Source organism: Neomonachus schauinslandi, chromosome 12 (genome assembly GCF_002201575.2).
Source record: "Neomonachus schauinslandi chromosome 12, ASM220157v2, whole genome shotgun sequence".
Lineage (NCBI taxonomy): Eukaryota > Metazoa > Chordata > Mammalia > Carnivora > Phocidae > Neomonachus > Neomonachus schauinslandi.
Genome location: NC_058414.1, coordinates 104,040,410 through 104,057,446, shown reverse-complemented (window position 1 = coordinate 104,057,446; position 17,037 = coordinate 104,040,410). Strand labels below are relative to the sequence as shown.

General features: G+C 51.7%; 1 protein-coding gene across 1 annotated transcript; it reads right to left on the bottom strand.

Moving 5' to 3' along the window:
• Nucleotides 1-1,012: 1,012 nt before the first annotated feature.
• Nucleotides 1,013-16,665, bottom strand: NOM1 (nucleolar protein with MIF4G domain 1). Its single transcript, XM_044920026.1, has 11 exons — nt 15,670-16,665; nt 13,994-14,121; nt 12,100-12,295; nt 8,646-8,969; nt 6,824-6,934; nt 5,907-6,074; nt 4,994-5,115; nt 4,296-4,428; nt 3,622-3,753; nt 1,984-2,093; nt 1,013-1,631 (listed from the first exon to the last, which is right to left on the bottom strand). The coding sequence occupies exons 1-11, from the start codon at nt 16,663-16,665 to the stop codon at nt 1,457-1,459; spliced, it is 2,595 nt and encodes an 864-aa protein (XP_044775961.1). The 3' UTR covers nt 1,013-1,456.
• Between the last annotated feature and the right edge of the window lie 372 nt (nt 16,666-17,037).

The window sequence follows — 17,037 nt, the reverse complement described above, 5'->3', positions numbered from 1 at the left end:
CGAGGAAGTGGGAGCTTGCACCAAATGCAAGTCGACTGTGTCAGTAAGCACGCGGTCTAGCTCGACTGGTGCATTTTTCTTCCGAGCCAGACTTCTGGATGCAGGACGCTGTGCTGGCCTTCAGCGGAGGCAGGCACCTGGATTAGAACGGACCGCTCCCGCAGAGAAAGTGGGGGCTCTCGGGTAGCGTGCTCTGTTCTCTGCGGACGAGGTTCAGAACCGGCTGGAAGGCATGGGTGTGGTGTGGCCGTCGGTGGGGTCGACAGGCACGGGGGAGGCCAGCAAACAGGTGTCTGTGTTCCTTGTGCATTCAAGACTTGAGCCATTAGTTTAGGGGCGCACACGGAGACGCTTACGACTTCACGTGGTCATTTCTAAACACACACTGCTGTCGGGCCACGTAAAGATAGTGTTTGAAAGTCTGCGACAAAGCGGAGCTTGCGCGGGAGCGGCCTCACTCAGGCCAAGTGACCGCTCTGCGGGACCGTGCGCTGCCGGGCATGTGTGGATGCTGCAGAAAATCCTACTCTACACACACATTTTGATGACTTTTCAATAATTGGAGGTGACATTTAACTCAAGTTCGCAGCATTTAAGACAGAGAAGCAAAGTCTAAGAGCTGGAGAACAGACGTTTGTCGATCTATGCCTTCTCAGAACCAGCCAGAGTTGACGGGACTCGTAGGGCGTGTCTTTCACTAGATAAACGTCCATTCCTCGCCGGCGGCAGTTCTGTTTTATTCGCACGCACTCCTCCTAGAACCTAGCTCAGTCGCACACCCATCACGCATCCGGTATCTGTCGGTGACTTCAGAGTTGCTTAGTACCGTGTTTCACACCCTGGAGCTGATGAGTGTGAGTGATGGACACACGCAGGAGGCGTCCTTCGCCACGTCAAAATTTTAGGCAAGTGCCGGTGGGAAGCTTCTGCACGTACCACGCAGTGTACAGGTGTGTGCAAGGCTTAAGTCAACTGTTCACTTTTCCAACACACTTGCATTCCCAGTATTTGAAATAATCAATTAAACACCAGGTACCACATTTAACTGGTGGTTTTTGAACTCTAAGTCAGTACGTAACGAAGATAAAAAACGCCGTCAATTTCTTTATAACTGCACCCTCTAGTGGACTATTTGTCTATTAAAAAATAAGGCCATCACACAAGGGATCACACCCGCACCCCAGCCAGTCTCTGCTTAGAGAACCTGCTCGGCGTCTGCCTGTCCTTCCCTCCCTGCGTTCTCCCCACCCCGTTCTACAAATAGATAGGTGAAAACAGTTTAAAAAATACAATATAACCTTGAATTTAAAAATTATCTAAAACATAGTATCTTAAATACAACAGACTGTGGCCTAGCTCCACCAAGCTTACACACATGGTCGTCCGAGTAATAAGCCTTTTGGGTTTAAAAAGACATTTTCAGACAAATGACCACCCGCTCCTCTCCTTTTCTGGACTACATTCTCAGGGAAGCCTTGCCTTGCAGAAACTTAGTTGAAAGGTCAGCCCTCTCTCTCAGCATGCTGGCCTCCTCCACACTTGTGTTCACCTGTGCGCTCCTCAACAGGAAGTGGCTGATGAAGAGCTTCAGACCTTCTCTCAACAAGCCCAGCTTTGGGTTGTCAGACACTCTGGAAGGGAGGCGCATAAACGTGCATCAGTGATGAGCTAGTCTCTCCAGACTGCAGTTTCTAGGAATCTCCAATTGGGAGGCATAACCTAATTGCTTTTAAAAATAGAATTCTCAATTAAGAGCTTAACAACATATTCTACATGTTAGAAATCATCATTAGTTTGCTATTAGGCAAGTTTCATGTTCCCCAAATCGAATGCGTAAGATATCCGCATAAAATGAAAACTGAAAATAATGTATTAAGCTGCACCTAATGTGTAACAACCTTGCTTTTTCTAAGTCAACATAAGTGAAAATAATTCTCTTCGTCTCTTTTCCATATGTTTTAACAAAATAAGCTGGGAATATACCTTGCAAAAATTGAACCAAGGTCTTCAACTTCTGTTTCCATTAAGAGAATATGTAACACTTTTCGTAAGAAGTGGACTCTGGGTTTATCCAATTCACTGAATTCAACTACCTAATTAGAGTCAAGACAGACAGAACAAGTTACGTTTAGTCAATTTTTTCAATAATTTCTAAAAATAGAGTAAAAAATCACCCGCCCCCTTTAAGTAAGACCGCTTCCAGCTACAGAAGATGAAGCGCTGCGGGCGGGCAAGGGCGTGGGGCCACGGGGGTCTCGTGCGCTCTACCAGCAGAGGGGTGTGCACACTGCTGTCGAGAGCAACCTGCCCCTGCGGAGTTTCCATAATCAGGAATTTAATCCTAGAACTGAAACATACTTATCTCCATGCCTTAGAGAAACTATCCCCTAATTAAAACCATACATAGAAAATTTGGATCTAGGTGGAAAAATAACTCATATACGTTCTCTAAGAATTACACATAAATTTTGGTACACTTACACAATGCAATATTGCACAGAAGTGATAAATCAGAGAACAGAATCACAGATATTAATGTGGATATATTTCAAACTCATGTTGACTTAAAGAACTGTGAGAGGATATTCGGAGCGTGGGGACAGGATGCTGCTGTCCACACGGAGGGTGATGGTGTGTGAAATGAGAGACGTGCCATCTGAGGGAAGAGTTCCAAAGCACGCCTGAGAACCAGAGAGGGCCCTGTGAATGGGTGGTGGTGGGAGGGGGCGGGAGCGAGGACCCTGGGACAAGCTTCAAGGACATCTCCAGGTTCTACTGAATCTAGAGAAACACCGTATCCTCTTCCATTCAGAGCTCAAAACTTGAGCGAACTGCAAGCAAGATCTAGTCCAGCAATGAGAAGGCATGTCTTCTCCACGCTTTACAGTACTCTCATTTTTGGCTCAGTGGCCCAAACCTAGTCCCACACCCCAAAGAGGCACAGGGCGAACCCACCTCAGTGCCCTGGTGGACGGACACAAGCGCATAAGCAGGAGACCACACCTGCAGCGTCTGCAGGTCAGGAAGCACGAGGCACAGAAGCCCGGGCCCAGCACTCTCTCTGGCCCTCAGCTTCCCTCACTGTCCCCGTTTTTAGGATGCCCAGGCCCCAGTGGTCCCACTGTCCAGGCCTGACGGCCACCCGGAACTCCACATCCTCTGTCTAGGTTCTCCTGTCCACTCCAGACCAACAGCAGGGCACCTGCACCTCACTGGCTCGGATGCGACGCAGAAAGACGGCAGGGCTGGGGTACAGGGGGGGTCGCCCATCAGAGGGAGAAGCAGAGAGTCCTGCACCACAGCTCACCTGCTCCTAGGCCTCCCCATCCCCCTCCCGACTTAGCAGCGGCCAATGGAGGATTGAGAACTAGGACCTGCATGTGAACCCAAAGTGCAAACGAGATTCTTGGAGATGAGCAGAACAACTGTAACCGTGCCTCTGTTTACTCGGTACATTTACGCGGCAAGCTACGCTGGCTACTTTCTAGGATGGCCAGGGCGTTACAAACACACTTTCCAGGTAAGTCAGAATCTAAGGAAAGGCATTTTCTTAAGGTACCAAATATAAACAATTATACTATCATTTTCATTGCTTTTAATAATTTCATCCATGATACAAACCTTTAAAATAGAAAGTGGAAGTGATTTCGTCTTCAACAAGTGGGCTACCAGGTGAACCAAATTAGAGAAATTAGTGGCTGGCAAATTTTCTAAGTCCCGAAATTTATCCCAAATGCTGAACTGGAAAGTCATCTAATAGAACAATTGAAAAAAAAGAAGGAAGTCACAATGCAGCCCACTGTTAGAACAAGTCGCTCAGGACATAATCTAGACGGATTCTACCGCTCATCTGCTTGTAGCGTCTTCAAAGTCAAGTCAGGATGAGCCAGGAGCAACACACCCTCCTTTCCTATACACAGTGCCACAGTAATTTCTTTCTCTTGAGGGTTTTCCCCTCCAACCGGCAGAAATGTTGAGAAAGATCAGAGAAGGCTGGTGCCACCTAAGAACAAGGAGGCACTCCCCCGGGGACAGGGGCCACACGACACGCTCCTCTGCCACAGGAAAAGGGGGCCCGGCACCCTCTGCCCTGGTCACTCCGCCTCTGCAACGCCCCGCTGCTCTCCCCAAGGGGGCCTGGCCGCGGGCGTGGGCCCTGGGACTGTCCCCCTGCACACAGAGCTCGGCCCAGGCTGGACGCCTCACTCGGCGCTTGTTCCCAGTGGGCGGAGCCAGAGAGAACGTCTAGGAAGACAGCGGAGCACAGATGACTTGGTGGGCTGCTAGCGGGTTACCTGGAACCTCCTGTGGTGTTCACAGAACTTGCCAGCCAGGAATGCGTAGAAAGGGTTGAAGGTTTTCTCTTGAAGGCAGCAATCCATGAGAACATGAACGATCTCCCGCTCCTGCTGGTCCTTCAGCCCAAGCCTGCAAAACAGAGACGGCGAGGAGTAAGACATCTTTGAGGAGAGCACATCCTGCCTGGCAGTTTGGTTCAAAGGGAATGGAGGAGAGGAGGTGGGAGTCATAAGACTCCCACCTCGCGCCCGGGTATTCTGCATTTGAAGCACATCAAGGAAAATCACTATCGGATTTGTTGAGAAATAGTTTGTGAAGGTACACAGGTACTTTTAATATCCTTTTACAACTAATTACAGAAACTACACCAGGAACTTTTAATTTAGAAGTAATCAAAAACACAACCTCAATATGAGAATTTTAAGCAATTTAAGACAACCAACAGTCACTGTCACTAATCAGTTGGTCACCTAATACTTTTAATCAAAATATATCAGAAAATGTTTTGGAACTACCAGTGGCCAGTCAGCAGGAGCAAGACTGCTGACTAGTGCATGCCTGGACCCAGGGAAGGAGGACAGAGAGGACAGCCCAGCTGCCCCGAGCAGCGTCTGACCCGACCCTCCGTGACGCAAAACCCAACTGTGCGGATTTCTCAAACAACATCTAATCAAAGTGTTTGCACTATGCTTACTTCAGAAGCTTCTCAAACGCGTCCAAAAAATCTTCACTAGTCATTACTGTACAGAAAATGTTTCTCCTGACGTCAGTGTTCATTCTCTGCTTTCGGGCAAGTTCTAGTATCTTCCCGCTAACCTGAAAGAGGAGCCAATTTAGGCACAGACCACAAGGATGCTTCACGGAAAAGTTACTCTGGTCTACTGTGATTAGGAAGTTTCTAAAAGATAACACGTATTCTTCCGTGGCTTTACCGAAGATTAATTCTAAGTTACGAAGATTAATTTTAAGTTACGTGGAAATACATATACGTGAATGCTAAATCTTTATTCTTGGGTACACTCCCATGAAGAGAAAACCACAGCAAGAGACGAAGCAAGGCACGAGAGGAGAAAACCGCCTGATTCGGGGGAGCGTCTCAGGAGCAGCACGACCTGTCAGTCCAGGCAATGAGGACATAAATTAAAAGTGGCCAAAGCCAGAAGAGCCAGGACGACGAGGTGTGACATGGGATCCTGAGACAAAAAACGGTATTAGGAGAAAAATGAAAGAAATCTGAATAACATACGGACTTTAGTTAATAATCAAATACAAAGAAGTACAAAGAATTCCAACAATTTGAAATCCGAGCCTAATGGACCAGAAGCCACACCTCCTGGGAAACGGTCTACCTCTCAAGGCCGCCGTCTGCAAGCTGACTGTCTGGGTTTTCCTATGCTCCCCTCGTTCCACTCAACTTTTAAGTCCTCTACGTGTGCTATTTTGGGACTGAAACCACAGAAATGGAAGGAAATCGTATCATACAACAAAGGGTTTCTGTAAGGTCTCTGCAGACACGCACGCCAGGACATCTCGTAACGTGCCAGGGATCAGGCGGCTCCTGCAGGGCAGGCCGCGGGACACCGGGGGACCGCGCAGGGCTCTCGTACCGTCCCCGAGGGCTGCTTCTCCAGGACCTTCTGCTGACTGTTGTCAATCATAGGAGCGCCGCTCCACGCAGACCCCACGATCCACCAGCGCCCGGTCTGCTCGGCGCTCAGGATGCCATCCCAGGAGATGCGGAGCCGAGTGTCCGTGTCGGAGCTAGCGCTCTGTACCTGACAGAAAGGAGCCAGTCAAACAGTGCTGTTGGCTCCTGGCGGGCACCAGCGTCACCCTCGGGCTTCTCTCGTGTTTGACCCCGAACATTGTGCTGAGTCCCTGACAGCTGGGACAGTGAGCCAGTTTGGAATAATGCCGCAGGTGGAGGGAAACTCAGTGCTCCTGTCTGAGGTCTGTGGGTCTGTCACCCCACACGCCGCTATCTTTGGAAAGCTGTCACACCAGGGAGGAGGCTCGGACGCAGGCCCCGAGGAGAGCTGCCCGGAGCTGGTGGTGAGACCTTGCCCAGGAGCGCCTGGGGTTTGCCGAGCCAACGATTCCAGAGCTGCCCAGAGCCAGAGCCGAGGGACCCCCTGGCTGGGGATGGCGGTGGGTCTCGGCTGTGGCCCCACATCAGGAGTACCCAGGGAGCTTCAACAGGTGAGCCCCCAGCACCCCCACGCGGACGTCACTGGTCTGGGTGGGACCCCGGCCTGAGCCCTCCTTCAAAGCGGTCAGAGTTGTACTGCGCGGCCGAGTTGAGGGCCATAGACTAAGTGCTGGGGACGCTGAACTCACAGGGACGGCCCCGCACCCGGACCACTCTGAGGGTCTCAGCACAGAAATGTGACATTTCCTCTCAGGATCCTGGAACTCTTATTAACCAGACACGGCACCTGACTTAGAGCTCCAACTGCCTTCCACAGTTTCACAACGAGTCCATGCAGACATGGGAGTGGGAGATGAGGAAGGGCAAGGGCCTCACCAACGCTCTCTGTAGCTTCCTGAGCTTCTCCACAGGCTCGGGGTCATAGCCCGGGATTTTACGCATGTCATTGTTCTTCAGCGCCAACATGGTCTCCAGCATAAACCGAACCTTTAAGAAAACAAAACAGAAGAAACCATCATTTCATACAGCCCAAACAACGGACCCTCCGCCTGGGAAGAACTACATCGGCCGCGCACAGGGCCACTAGTGCCGACGGTAAACCAGAGATGGTCTTTCAGGGAGACAGTTGCCGCCAACATGACCTCCTGCTCAGGACCACATATTTCGGTACGATTGTGCCACCTGGCCTCCCCTGGGACCCTGAGCACCTCCTGAGATCGGACGTCCTCTCGTCAGCCCCCCAACACCTCTGAACCGCCCCTGGCACCCCTCCTGCCCCCGTGGTTTTAGTTACATGATATTTCAATTTCTTCCCCATTCCTGGCCTTCTTACCTTTTTAACTTTTAAATTGAAAACGTCATAATTAGAGAAAAGTTGCAAAAACAATAAAAAAGAATTTTTGCATACCTTTCTCTGAGATTTCCCCAAATACTTATTTATTGAGATCTAATTCACACACCATAAACCTCACTTGTTTAAAAGTGTACACTGAGCACGTTCAGGGGTGTGCAGGTACCAGGATCAATTTCAGAACATCTTCATCGTCCCCAGAAAAAAACCCCAAACCTATCATGGGCACTCCCCATCCCCCCATCCCTGGGCAACAGAGGCTACTTCCTGCCTCTGCTGACTTTCATGTTTTAAGCTTGGCCTCTGAGCATTCAACCAGGGACAACTGCTTCCTTGGGACACTCTGGGACCTGGCTCCAGAAGCCTCGTCCTATTCTCTTCCCCTCGACAACACAGCTGAATGCTGGTGCTCTGAAACCTCGGGGCTCTGTCCACACCCCACTGGACGCTAGCAGTTCCCCAGCCTGCACAGATCCTGAGACCGCACCTCTTCATTTCAGGATTTCCAGAGTGGGCCTGTTTTCCTCCTGAGTCTGTCTCCTCCTACAGCCCTGCTGTCCACCAGGGGTAACCCTGGCCCTTCCTGCCCTTCACACCGCCCTTCCCTCCAGCCCACGCCCTCCGGTCACCTCTAACTCCTAACCCCACACCCACTGCTACGATGCTAAAGCTCCCTGCCAGACCACTGTGGTGGTGTCTCCCCGCCCCGCCCACCTCCCCCTTTTCTTGGTGTAAAGTGCCATGAAAACAGCATACATCATTTACCTGCTCAGCTCTCTTCAGGTAGGGCCTCTTAAAATCCCAAGCCCCTGAAAGGGTTTACAAGGCCTCCTGAGGCCAGCCTCTGCCCGTTCCTCCTGCCCTGCTCCCCCGCAGGCTCCTGACAGAACACTTCTCTTGTTCCTAGTGACGTCCTCTTCTCCCCTGTGGGCTTCCCAGGGCTCGCCCATGCCTGTCAACCAGCAGGTAAGGTAGGAGCCACAATCAGCCCCCACTTCCTCGATGGGGAAACCAAGGCTTGGAAGACCCAGGGCCCATCACTGTTAAGCAGCAGAGCGGAAAATCCAAGAGTGCTGATGCCTGAGGCCCATATGCCACACAGCCCTCCTCAGTAAATATTGTTTGAATGGATCAACGTTAAAGGAACTGATTCTTCAATTCACAGAATACCTGAGTTCTTAGCAGAAAACCAAAGTTCACTCACATACTGATTCATGATAAAGCCACAAAACCTGATGAGGCAGAAGACAATGGGGATCACTAAGAAATTAAATGCAATTTTACCCCAAATACTTATTTTTAAGCTCTGGTCAGTGTGTGAGCACTCAGGCAGCAGGTCAGGCGTACCCTGGTCTGGTCCTGGAACTTGCCACTGGCCTCGCTGGCTTTGGCCTGGGCCTCCACGATCAGTTGCTTAAGTGACAAAGCATCATCTCTTCTCAACAAAAAGCCCACGTTCTTCAGCATTAACAGGGTCAGTTCAATATCTTTTTCTGTGAATGTTCCGATAAGTTTTTTCAAAACGTCGAAGACCAGGCAAGCCTGTACCACGCGGAAGTTATACAAATGGGCCACGATGGTGAGCAAGTTCTCACACTCCTTCCCTTCACCTCCGTTCTTATAGACGGCGTCAAACCTCCTCACCACGGCCTCCAAAAAGTGAGCACCGACCTGGACAAAGAAGGTAGAAAAAATATCACTGCAAACATGTAAAAACCAGACGTTAGCAGCTATTCACAGGGATCCTTCTTCCTCTTTCAACAAGCTAAGATGTATGTTGAAAAAAATCAGTGCTTTTAAGTTGACACATAAAATATACAAACAGTAGGGTATAAACCCCAACATGGCATGAACTCTAAAAACCGAAGTCTGAATGTACAGCGCTATACACGTGGGAGAAGGCCACAGTGAATGGCACACAGTGATCTGCCGCGGCTCCCAAACCCGAGTACATCCTCTGGTCTTTATCATCAACAAGGTCGTATTTTTGGCCAGCAGCCATTCTGGTTCCTTAAAAAAATAAAATTATTAAAAAATGTCAAGAACACACCTACAGCTCTAAAAATGTACTGCTATGAACAACACTCATTTCTCTGGCTCAAGTTAAGGCTGAAGGGGGACAAAGGCAGGGGGCTCGGTGCTGGCAGGGAGGGACGTCAGCACACCGGCCACGAAATGACCACCTGAAACGTGGACGAGGAAGAATACTGTACTCAAATATGACCTGAAGAGAAATCAGAACTGCAGATAACAAGAAAAATTCAGGCATAAAACATATGTAGGTATGTTTTCAATCACATGAGTAGAATAATTATGTTAGCATTCTTCAAAACTTTAGATTCCAGTTAGTATCTTCAAAATAAAACATAACTTAGTATGACTTCTATTTTTTAACATGTTATTTTTCAGTAATCTGCACACCCAACGTGGTGCTGGAACTTACAGCCCCGAGATTAAGAGTCCCACGCACCACCGACTGAGACAGCCAGACGCCCCTACTTAGGATAACACTTAAAAATACGAATAACGTTCATGTTGCTGAAGTTACTTGAAAATATACGTTAATTCTGACTTGGGGAATTGCACAGACCTGATTTTTATTTCTAAATGACTGAGAAGCAGTTCAGCAACTGACGACACGGGCTTCGCTAGACTCTCCCCTTCCATGAATTCCCGCGAGCATGTTTTTCTCATAGAACTGCAAGAAGCATGCTGGCACCAGTCCCGGGAGTGCGTCACCCGCTAGGAGAAGTGCTGGTGGGCCTTGTTAGCCAACTACCGTAACGGCTTCCCACGGAACGAGTCAGCTCAGATGTCCTTCGCGCTGTTAGCAGGTTTGAATTAGGAGGACCAATAACCTCCCGTGTTAAGTCCAGTGAATCCCTGCATGTTGTGGGCGGTCAGGGCCTACAGCTCTTACTGTAACTCAAACTACTGTCCCTATGAGAATCCTCTTGATTACGAAGTACACGGCGTGAGGCGGGAGGACGGGGGGTGCTCAGAAAGCCCTCTAATAATGGCACTGAATCATGGCACTCCCGGGGCACCAAAAATGGCATCCAGTGACTCTGTCACACTTCATAACGAAGAGAAGAGACTCGCAGTGTCTTATGTGAAAATGAGGACAGCTCTTAGAAATAAAACAATTGCTTCAGAAGGGAGATTCTCTAAATAGCTGGCACAGACATCACGGAGGAGAGTCCTGCTGCCCAGAAGACTCGGGGCCTGTGTCTCTCTGTCCCCACCTCCCAACACCCAGAAGGTCCTAGAATCGGCACCTTCCAAACCTCACAGGCTGTGACTGCTGCTAGATGGGAAAGCCTGGTTCCAAAGTTGTCTACGGAGAGCGATGAAGCCTGCAGGGGCAGGACAAGCGGTGAGGAGAAGAGACTTTCAACCTGAAAACTTCCCGCTTCAGGCAGACGTTAGGATGACTAGCCGCCGTCTCCTGAGCACTTCCTATGGGCCAAGGCCCCGAATACACTCGCCGCACGTAGAACCCGCTAAACCGACACTACGCGGGAAGACACTGGCGCGGAGACTGCCAGGTGACAGGGGCCTCGTGGCAGCCGCAGGCGACGTCTCCCCACATGGCGCACCGCTTTCACGGCAGAACCTCTAGCGGCACGGAGGACACGGAGTCTAGCAAGTCTGTGGCTGTTAAAGTGAGCCCTGCGCAGGCCTGCTCTGCAAGACTCCAGTGAGTTCTGGGAGCAACGACGAACAGAACGAGGGGAAAAGCGTGCAGACCTGGGTGCTGACAACAGCTCCAGACGGGTCTGCAGCTGCCACGTGGCTCAGCGCACGGTTCCCCCGGGCTCTGCTGTGGGCGTGAAGCGCGGCTGCCCACCTGCTCTCCGGGCCCTGCCGGGAACTGAGAGGACAGGAGGAAGGGAGGCACAAGTGTGCACACCTCCCCAAGGGCCAGGCTGTCCTCTCCGGGGGGGAGGGTGATCAGGAAGCAAAGAAACCAAACCACCATGAAAGATACTGCCCCACAGAAAGACCTACAGGGTCAGTGAGTTCTTCTGTATGAACGTCACCTGGGACAAGGAAGCCCTACTCACGAATCGTCCGTTCATTTCCGAGCCTCAGTATAAAGTCCTGCGATGAGAGTGGTTTCCTCCAACAACCCTGGAAAAGGCCACACCGGGGGACGGAACAATGCTTGGAGGCTGTGACTCACCGTATGAGGTGACAGAAGACGCCTTTCTATCAGAACCAGAGCCAGCACCACACAGCCTCCCTGACGCTAACCCAGAGGGCCACCGAGCGAGGACAAAGGGCACAAGACCAAGGGGGACAAGGACTCGCTCGGCAGCACCTATCTGGTACCAGGCATCATGCAGGTGCTTTATGTGCGCGGCCCGACTGAGTCCTGACAAAGGCCCCGCTTCACAGAGGAGGGCGCGGGAGGGAGGGTCCGGGCCCATCTGGAGGGGGCGCAGGCGGCCCTGAGCCTCGGCCCTGTCGCAGGTGTCCCTCACTTAATTAAATCCGGGTTTACCTCCCGTGCTGCTGGCCTTCTCACTTCCGAAAGAGTGCTCTCCACCCAGCATGAATACCCGAGTAGTAACACCACCCGGAGCACTGTGTTCCGAATATCTGAAACAAGTCCCTGTTAGAGTCGGAATACGAAGAACATGAAGGCAAGTCCAAAATGTCAGTCCAGAGAAAAATAAGTGACGAAGGCACGTTAGAATGGACCAAACGCAAAATCAAGTGTTCACGTGACAGAGACACATAGGACCCACCATATGGAGCCCACCGTGATGCACAGCGCAGGGGAAGGGAGCCCTACCTCAACCCCAACCGTGTGGTGGAGAACGCTGAGCAGGAGCACGTGTTCCATCACCAGCCTGCTGGGCATGGCGGTGTCTGGGGCACAGGCGCTCAGGAGGGCGTCTGTCAGGGTGTCGTTCATGTCCTTCCGGCTGTGGGCCATGTACAGCCCCTCCAGCTGCCCGCTTACGGAGGCCATGCTTGGCTCACTCAACCTGCAGAACGGCAGCGAGCCTCACATCAGGAATGAGGTTTTAGGTCGAGTTAAAAAAACGCGAGTCATCAATACTACCAATACCCCCTATGTCACATTCACATTTAAGCCATGAACAGCTTTTATCTCGCCCGATAACCCAGCATATACTGGCCGTAATAGTCCCTAATCCTCTGGAATCCTGCAGTTCCCCAACTGCTGTCTTTCCCCTTGAAACTTGGCCCTGGGGAAGCACACGCAGGACCCTTTAAGACCACGGAGACTGCGATGATGATAGTCCACTGGTATCCTGATCCAGGCTCCCAGGCAGAGGCAGGGAAGCATCCTTACTTAGCACATCAGTATGTGCTGTTGGGAAAAAGTCCAACTTTTCCACTTTTTGGCTAGTGGCCAGCATAAAAATCTTTAGTTCCCACACTGAGAAAAGGTTGCTCCGCTTGGTAGAGGGGAAGGATGGATATGCACCTGGAAGACTATCACTGCGCCTATGTGAACACTGAGCATTCAAACAGCATGTTTGGTAAAAGTCGAGGATGTACAGTGTTCTGTTTTTGTTCCTAAATTTTTTTTAGGGGCGCCTGGGTGGCTCAGTCAGTTAAGCATCTGCCTTCGGCTCAGGTCATGATCCTGGGGCCCTGGGATCAAGTCCCGCATCGGGCTCCCTGCTCAGCGGGGGAGTCTGCTTGTCCCTCTCCCTCTGCCCCTTCTCCCTCACTTGTGTGCACACATGTGCACTCTCTCTCTCTCAACATCTTAAAAAAGTTTTTTTTAAAAGATCTATTTATTTGAGAGAAAGAGACTGCAAGTGCACACAGGAGTGAGTGCAGGGGAGGGGCAGAGAGAGAGGAAGACAGCATCTTTTCTTTTTTTTAATATTTTATTTATTTATTTGACAGAGAGCATAAGCAAGGGGAGCAGCAGAGGGAGAGGGAGAAGCAGACTCCCCGCCGAGCAAGGAGCCCGATGCAGGACTCAATCCCAGGACCCTGGGATCAGGACCTGAGCTGAAGGCAGACGCTTAACCAACTGAGCCACCCAGGTGCCCCAGGAAGACAGCATCTTAAGCAGACTCCTGCTGAGTGCAGAGACCGACGTGGGGCTCGATCTCAGGACCCTGAGGTCATGACCTGAGCCGAAATCAAGAGTCAGACGCTCAACTGACTGAGCCACCCAGGCGCTCTGGAAAGAGTGTTTTCTTTTCATTAAAAACAAAGCAGTGGGTTCGGCGGGGAGGACTGGGTGTGACCACAAAGGCTAGCAGGAAAGCCATGTGGTGCTGGGAAGGTCCTGTCATCACTGTGGGCAGGGACCTGATGCTTCCTGCTGCAGAGGACGCACACACGTGCTACCACAAGGAATGAGCAAAGGGGACTGCAGACCACATTCCTGAGCCGGAGTGCCACCGCAGGGGGAGGACAGGCCCTGCCAGCCCTGTTCCTGGGACTTCTCAGAACAACCATGTGGGCACCTGCGTGGCTTTCAGACTCTGAAGGGTTCAAAGTACCAAACGGAAAAGGTGGGCTTCCTGCTTTTCAGGGGACAGATCTGGCCGCAGCAGGACAGAAACAGAGAGGGGCCGATCAACCACCGCAGCCCCGCCACCCCATCGCTTACAGTCTAATTCCTGGGAAAGTTTCTGTAAGTTTAGAATAAACAGATGGGCTCTTGGCCAGCATGGGATGGCAATGGGCGAGGTTACCTGTTGATCAGACCTCTGACGTGTTTCTGCAGTCTCTCCAGTCCCTCCTTTTTCTGACCACCCGCTGTTTCCTCAGCTTGCCTCACGTGAGGGGGCATGTACTTGCCGTTGTTTTCACAAAGACTCTGCTTGAAAGGACAGAATTACAAAAATTTAACACTGAACAAGTTCCTCTTCTCTGCTTGCTACGTTCATATTTACGTATCAGAGTCCCAAGGACGGGCAGAAGTTGTAACTACTGACTGACCATTGTGACTTAATCCACATCAAAAATTCCCCGAGTGCCCTGGGGAGTCCTGAGCAAGGGCTCCCCTCACCAGCCTGCGGGGGGTCACCCTTGCCATGACTATCAGAGTGTGTTCTCATCGTGTTCTCCACTCTGTGCCTCTTCAGACCTGGCCGCGCCCCCCGGCATCTGCCCACCAGAGCTCTCCCCTCTGCACTTGCCCGGGCTCGATTTATGGCCGGCACAGCAGTACACGAACACCTCAATTACACGCACCACCAGTTCTGGAGGAGGAGTGTCCTAAAATAACTTCAAACTTGTTCAAAACTAACACGTAAGTATACATGACAAAATCAAAATCAATCCATTGCTCACTATGTCCTAGATCATCCACGTGCAAGGTTATAAATCATTACCACTGGTACCGTACCAACCCTCCCTGGGCACCTAAGTGAGGGCTTTAGGAGACAAACATTTGTAAGGCATGATCCATGCTGTTAGGGAGTTTAAACTTAGTTGGAGAAATCACATTTATGTACATAGAAACTGTTGCTCTTGAGACCCATTAGTTCAAACTGTATGCTAATTACACCAACAGGCTGTGAAAGAAAAGTTAGGAACAGTCCAAAACAAAAGTTCTAAGAGAGGAGCTGACAGCAGTTTAACACTGCTGGAGAAGTGCCTGCTGCTAAGGCACAGGCCAGAAACGAAAGCCAGTTAGTTCATATACTTAAGGTGGGAAAGACTCCCAGATCTGTCTGACGTGAACAGATAAGCACAAACAGTGAGAAGATGAGGTAGGACCGTGCAGGCAGAAGGAATACATATATTTAGGGGCAGAAAGCTGTAACAGTGAGATGCGAGGAAGGACGTGCATGCAGTCACAAGGTTGCCTGTCAGGTGCATGCCGAGGTGAAGCTATTTTAATAGCAAGGGGCCAGCCCATGAAGGCCCTGACTGCTCTGTCATGGATTTTGAACTTGATCTTCAATGTACGGCTTTATCCAAGGGAGCGTTAATTGACTAGCTCTGTGTTTCAAAGATTCACTGCAGGAGTAGCTGGACAGGAAAAGGACTAGGTGAGGGCAGAGCCGGGCAGGGGGTCCTGATGTCCTTACGGTACACATCAGTGGTGGGAACAGAGCAAAGGGGGAGGGCATTCAAAGTCAGGTTTGGACAATGAGGCAGTAAACACGGAATGAAGGAGATACCACCTTAGGACAATCAGTGGGAAGGCCATTAACTTTCTGGGATAAAAAGATCTTTACAGATGTTTTCTCCTTGAACTCTTTATTATGTAAATTAAAAAACATAACAGGCATAATAACCCAATTCACCCACACTTGGCTCAACAATTACCAATACATCAATAGGTCACTTCTGTCCCACTCTTGCCATCACTTGTTATTTCAGGAAAAACCCCGGGGAATTTAGGTTGTTCACATGATACCTGATCTGCTACGTCAGAGTCCTCAGAGGAAGGTTCACTCCTTTCTTCTGCAAAACGGACTCTCTTTTTGTTCCTTTCCCACGTGGCTCTCCCTTCTGTTTTTTGCTCATCCTCTTCTACATCCTCTTCCTCGACCTGTGCTCCGGTTTCTGCTCCCAGCTTGTTCTTTTCTTCTTCCACATCCTCCTCCTCCTCCCCTTCACCCTCGGTGCCACTCTCTAAGTCACTTTCGGGGACAGTCTGTCCGGCATCCTCCTCCTCCTCCTCACTGCTGCTCTCATACAAGCCACTATTTTTTCCAGATTCCAGGGCTCCCAGGATGTAGTCGAGCCCATCGCGGGCAAAGCTAAGCGGCACGGAGCCACCGTCACCCTTCCTTTTGCGCTTGTTCAAGCCGAGGCATCGCTCCAGCTTTCGGATCTCCCGGTCCTCCTCCTCGTTGGCCGCCAGAAGGGCCCGTTTCCGAGCCGCAGCGGCAGCTGCAGAGGCCCCGGTCGTCCCGGGGGGGGCTCTGGCCTCGGTGCGGGCCCGGGCGCCCTTGGCCTGGGGAGGTCGCAGCCCCTCCCGCGGCGGTGGGGCCCGACGAGGGGACCGCCGGCCGCCCTCCCTCGCCGCCTCCTCCGCCCAGTCCGCCCGGGGGCCGCTCGCTCCCCCTGCTCCGCTGCCGCCGCCCGGACCCGGGCCCTGCGCGGGGCCCGCAGTCCTCTGAAGCCGGCGCGCCTTCTTCAGGTGCCGCTTCTCCTTCCTCAGCTCCCTGCGGCTTTTCCTCCCGCCCGGCCGCACGCGCCCCCCCGTCCGGGGCCCCGCGGGGCCGCCGGGGATCTCACCCTCGGAGCTCGCCTGCACGAACTCCTCCACCGCCAGCTTTAGCCGCTGCAGGGCCCCTTCTGTGCCGCCCCCCGGCCCGCGGCGTACCCCGCGTCCCTGCTGCCTGTCGGGCCCCCGCCTCCGGCGCCCGCGCCGGCGCGTCCCTCCAGCACTCGCGGACGCAGCCATTTTCCTGGATGCTCCTACTCCGACTTCCGGTCGGGGTGGGACTTCCGGGCAGAGCGGGCGCTGCGCGGGACGGGATGGCGCCCCCTGCTGGCGGGAGGGCGGCAGCGCAGGGAACCGCCCAGGAGCAAACAGCGCCTGCTCTCCAAACACTTTGTAACGGCGTAACGCAAATACGTGCTCATTTAATGAATGAAACCTTACAGCTTACGGTAGAGAGGCCTCTTGGCGACCTGCCACAGAAGTGAGCGTAGTTGTCTGTAGGGCGTGACTCTTCAGACGTCTTTGCATCTCGTACATCCATAGGGAAAACATTAATGTTGTTTTCTGTGCGTATTTTACGGGGAAACTTCATCCCAGCTTATTATTCTGAAA

Coding starts and splice junctions, on each gene's coding strand:
- NOM1 (XM_044920026.1), bottom strand. CDS start 16,665: ATGGCTGCGTCCGCGAGTGCTGGAGGGACGCGCCGGCGCGGGCGCCGG. Junction 2,094..3,621: donor TTCCACTTTCTATTTTAAAG/GTTTGTATCATG, acceptor GACTCTAATTAG/GTAGTTGAATTCAGTGAATT. Junction 1,632..1,983: donor CTTGGTTCAATTTTTGCAAG/GTATATTCCCAG, acceptor CCTCCCTTCCAG/AGTGTCTGACAACCCAAAGC.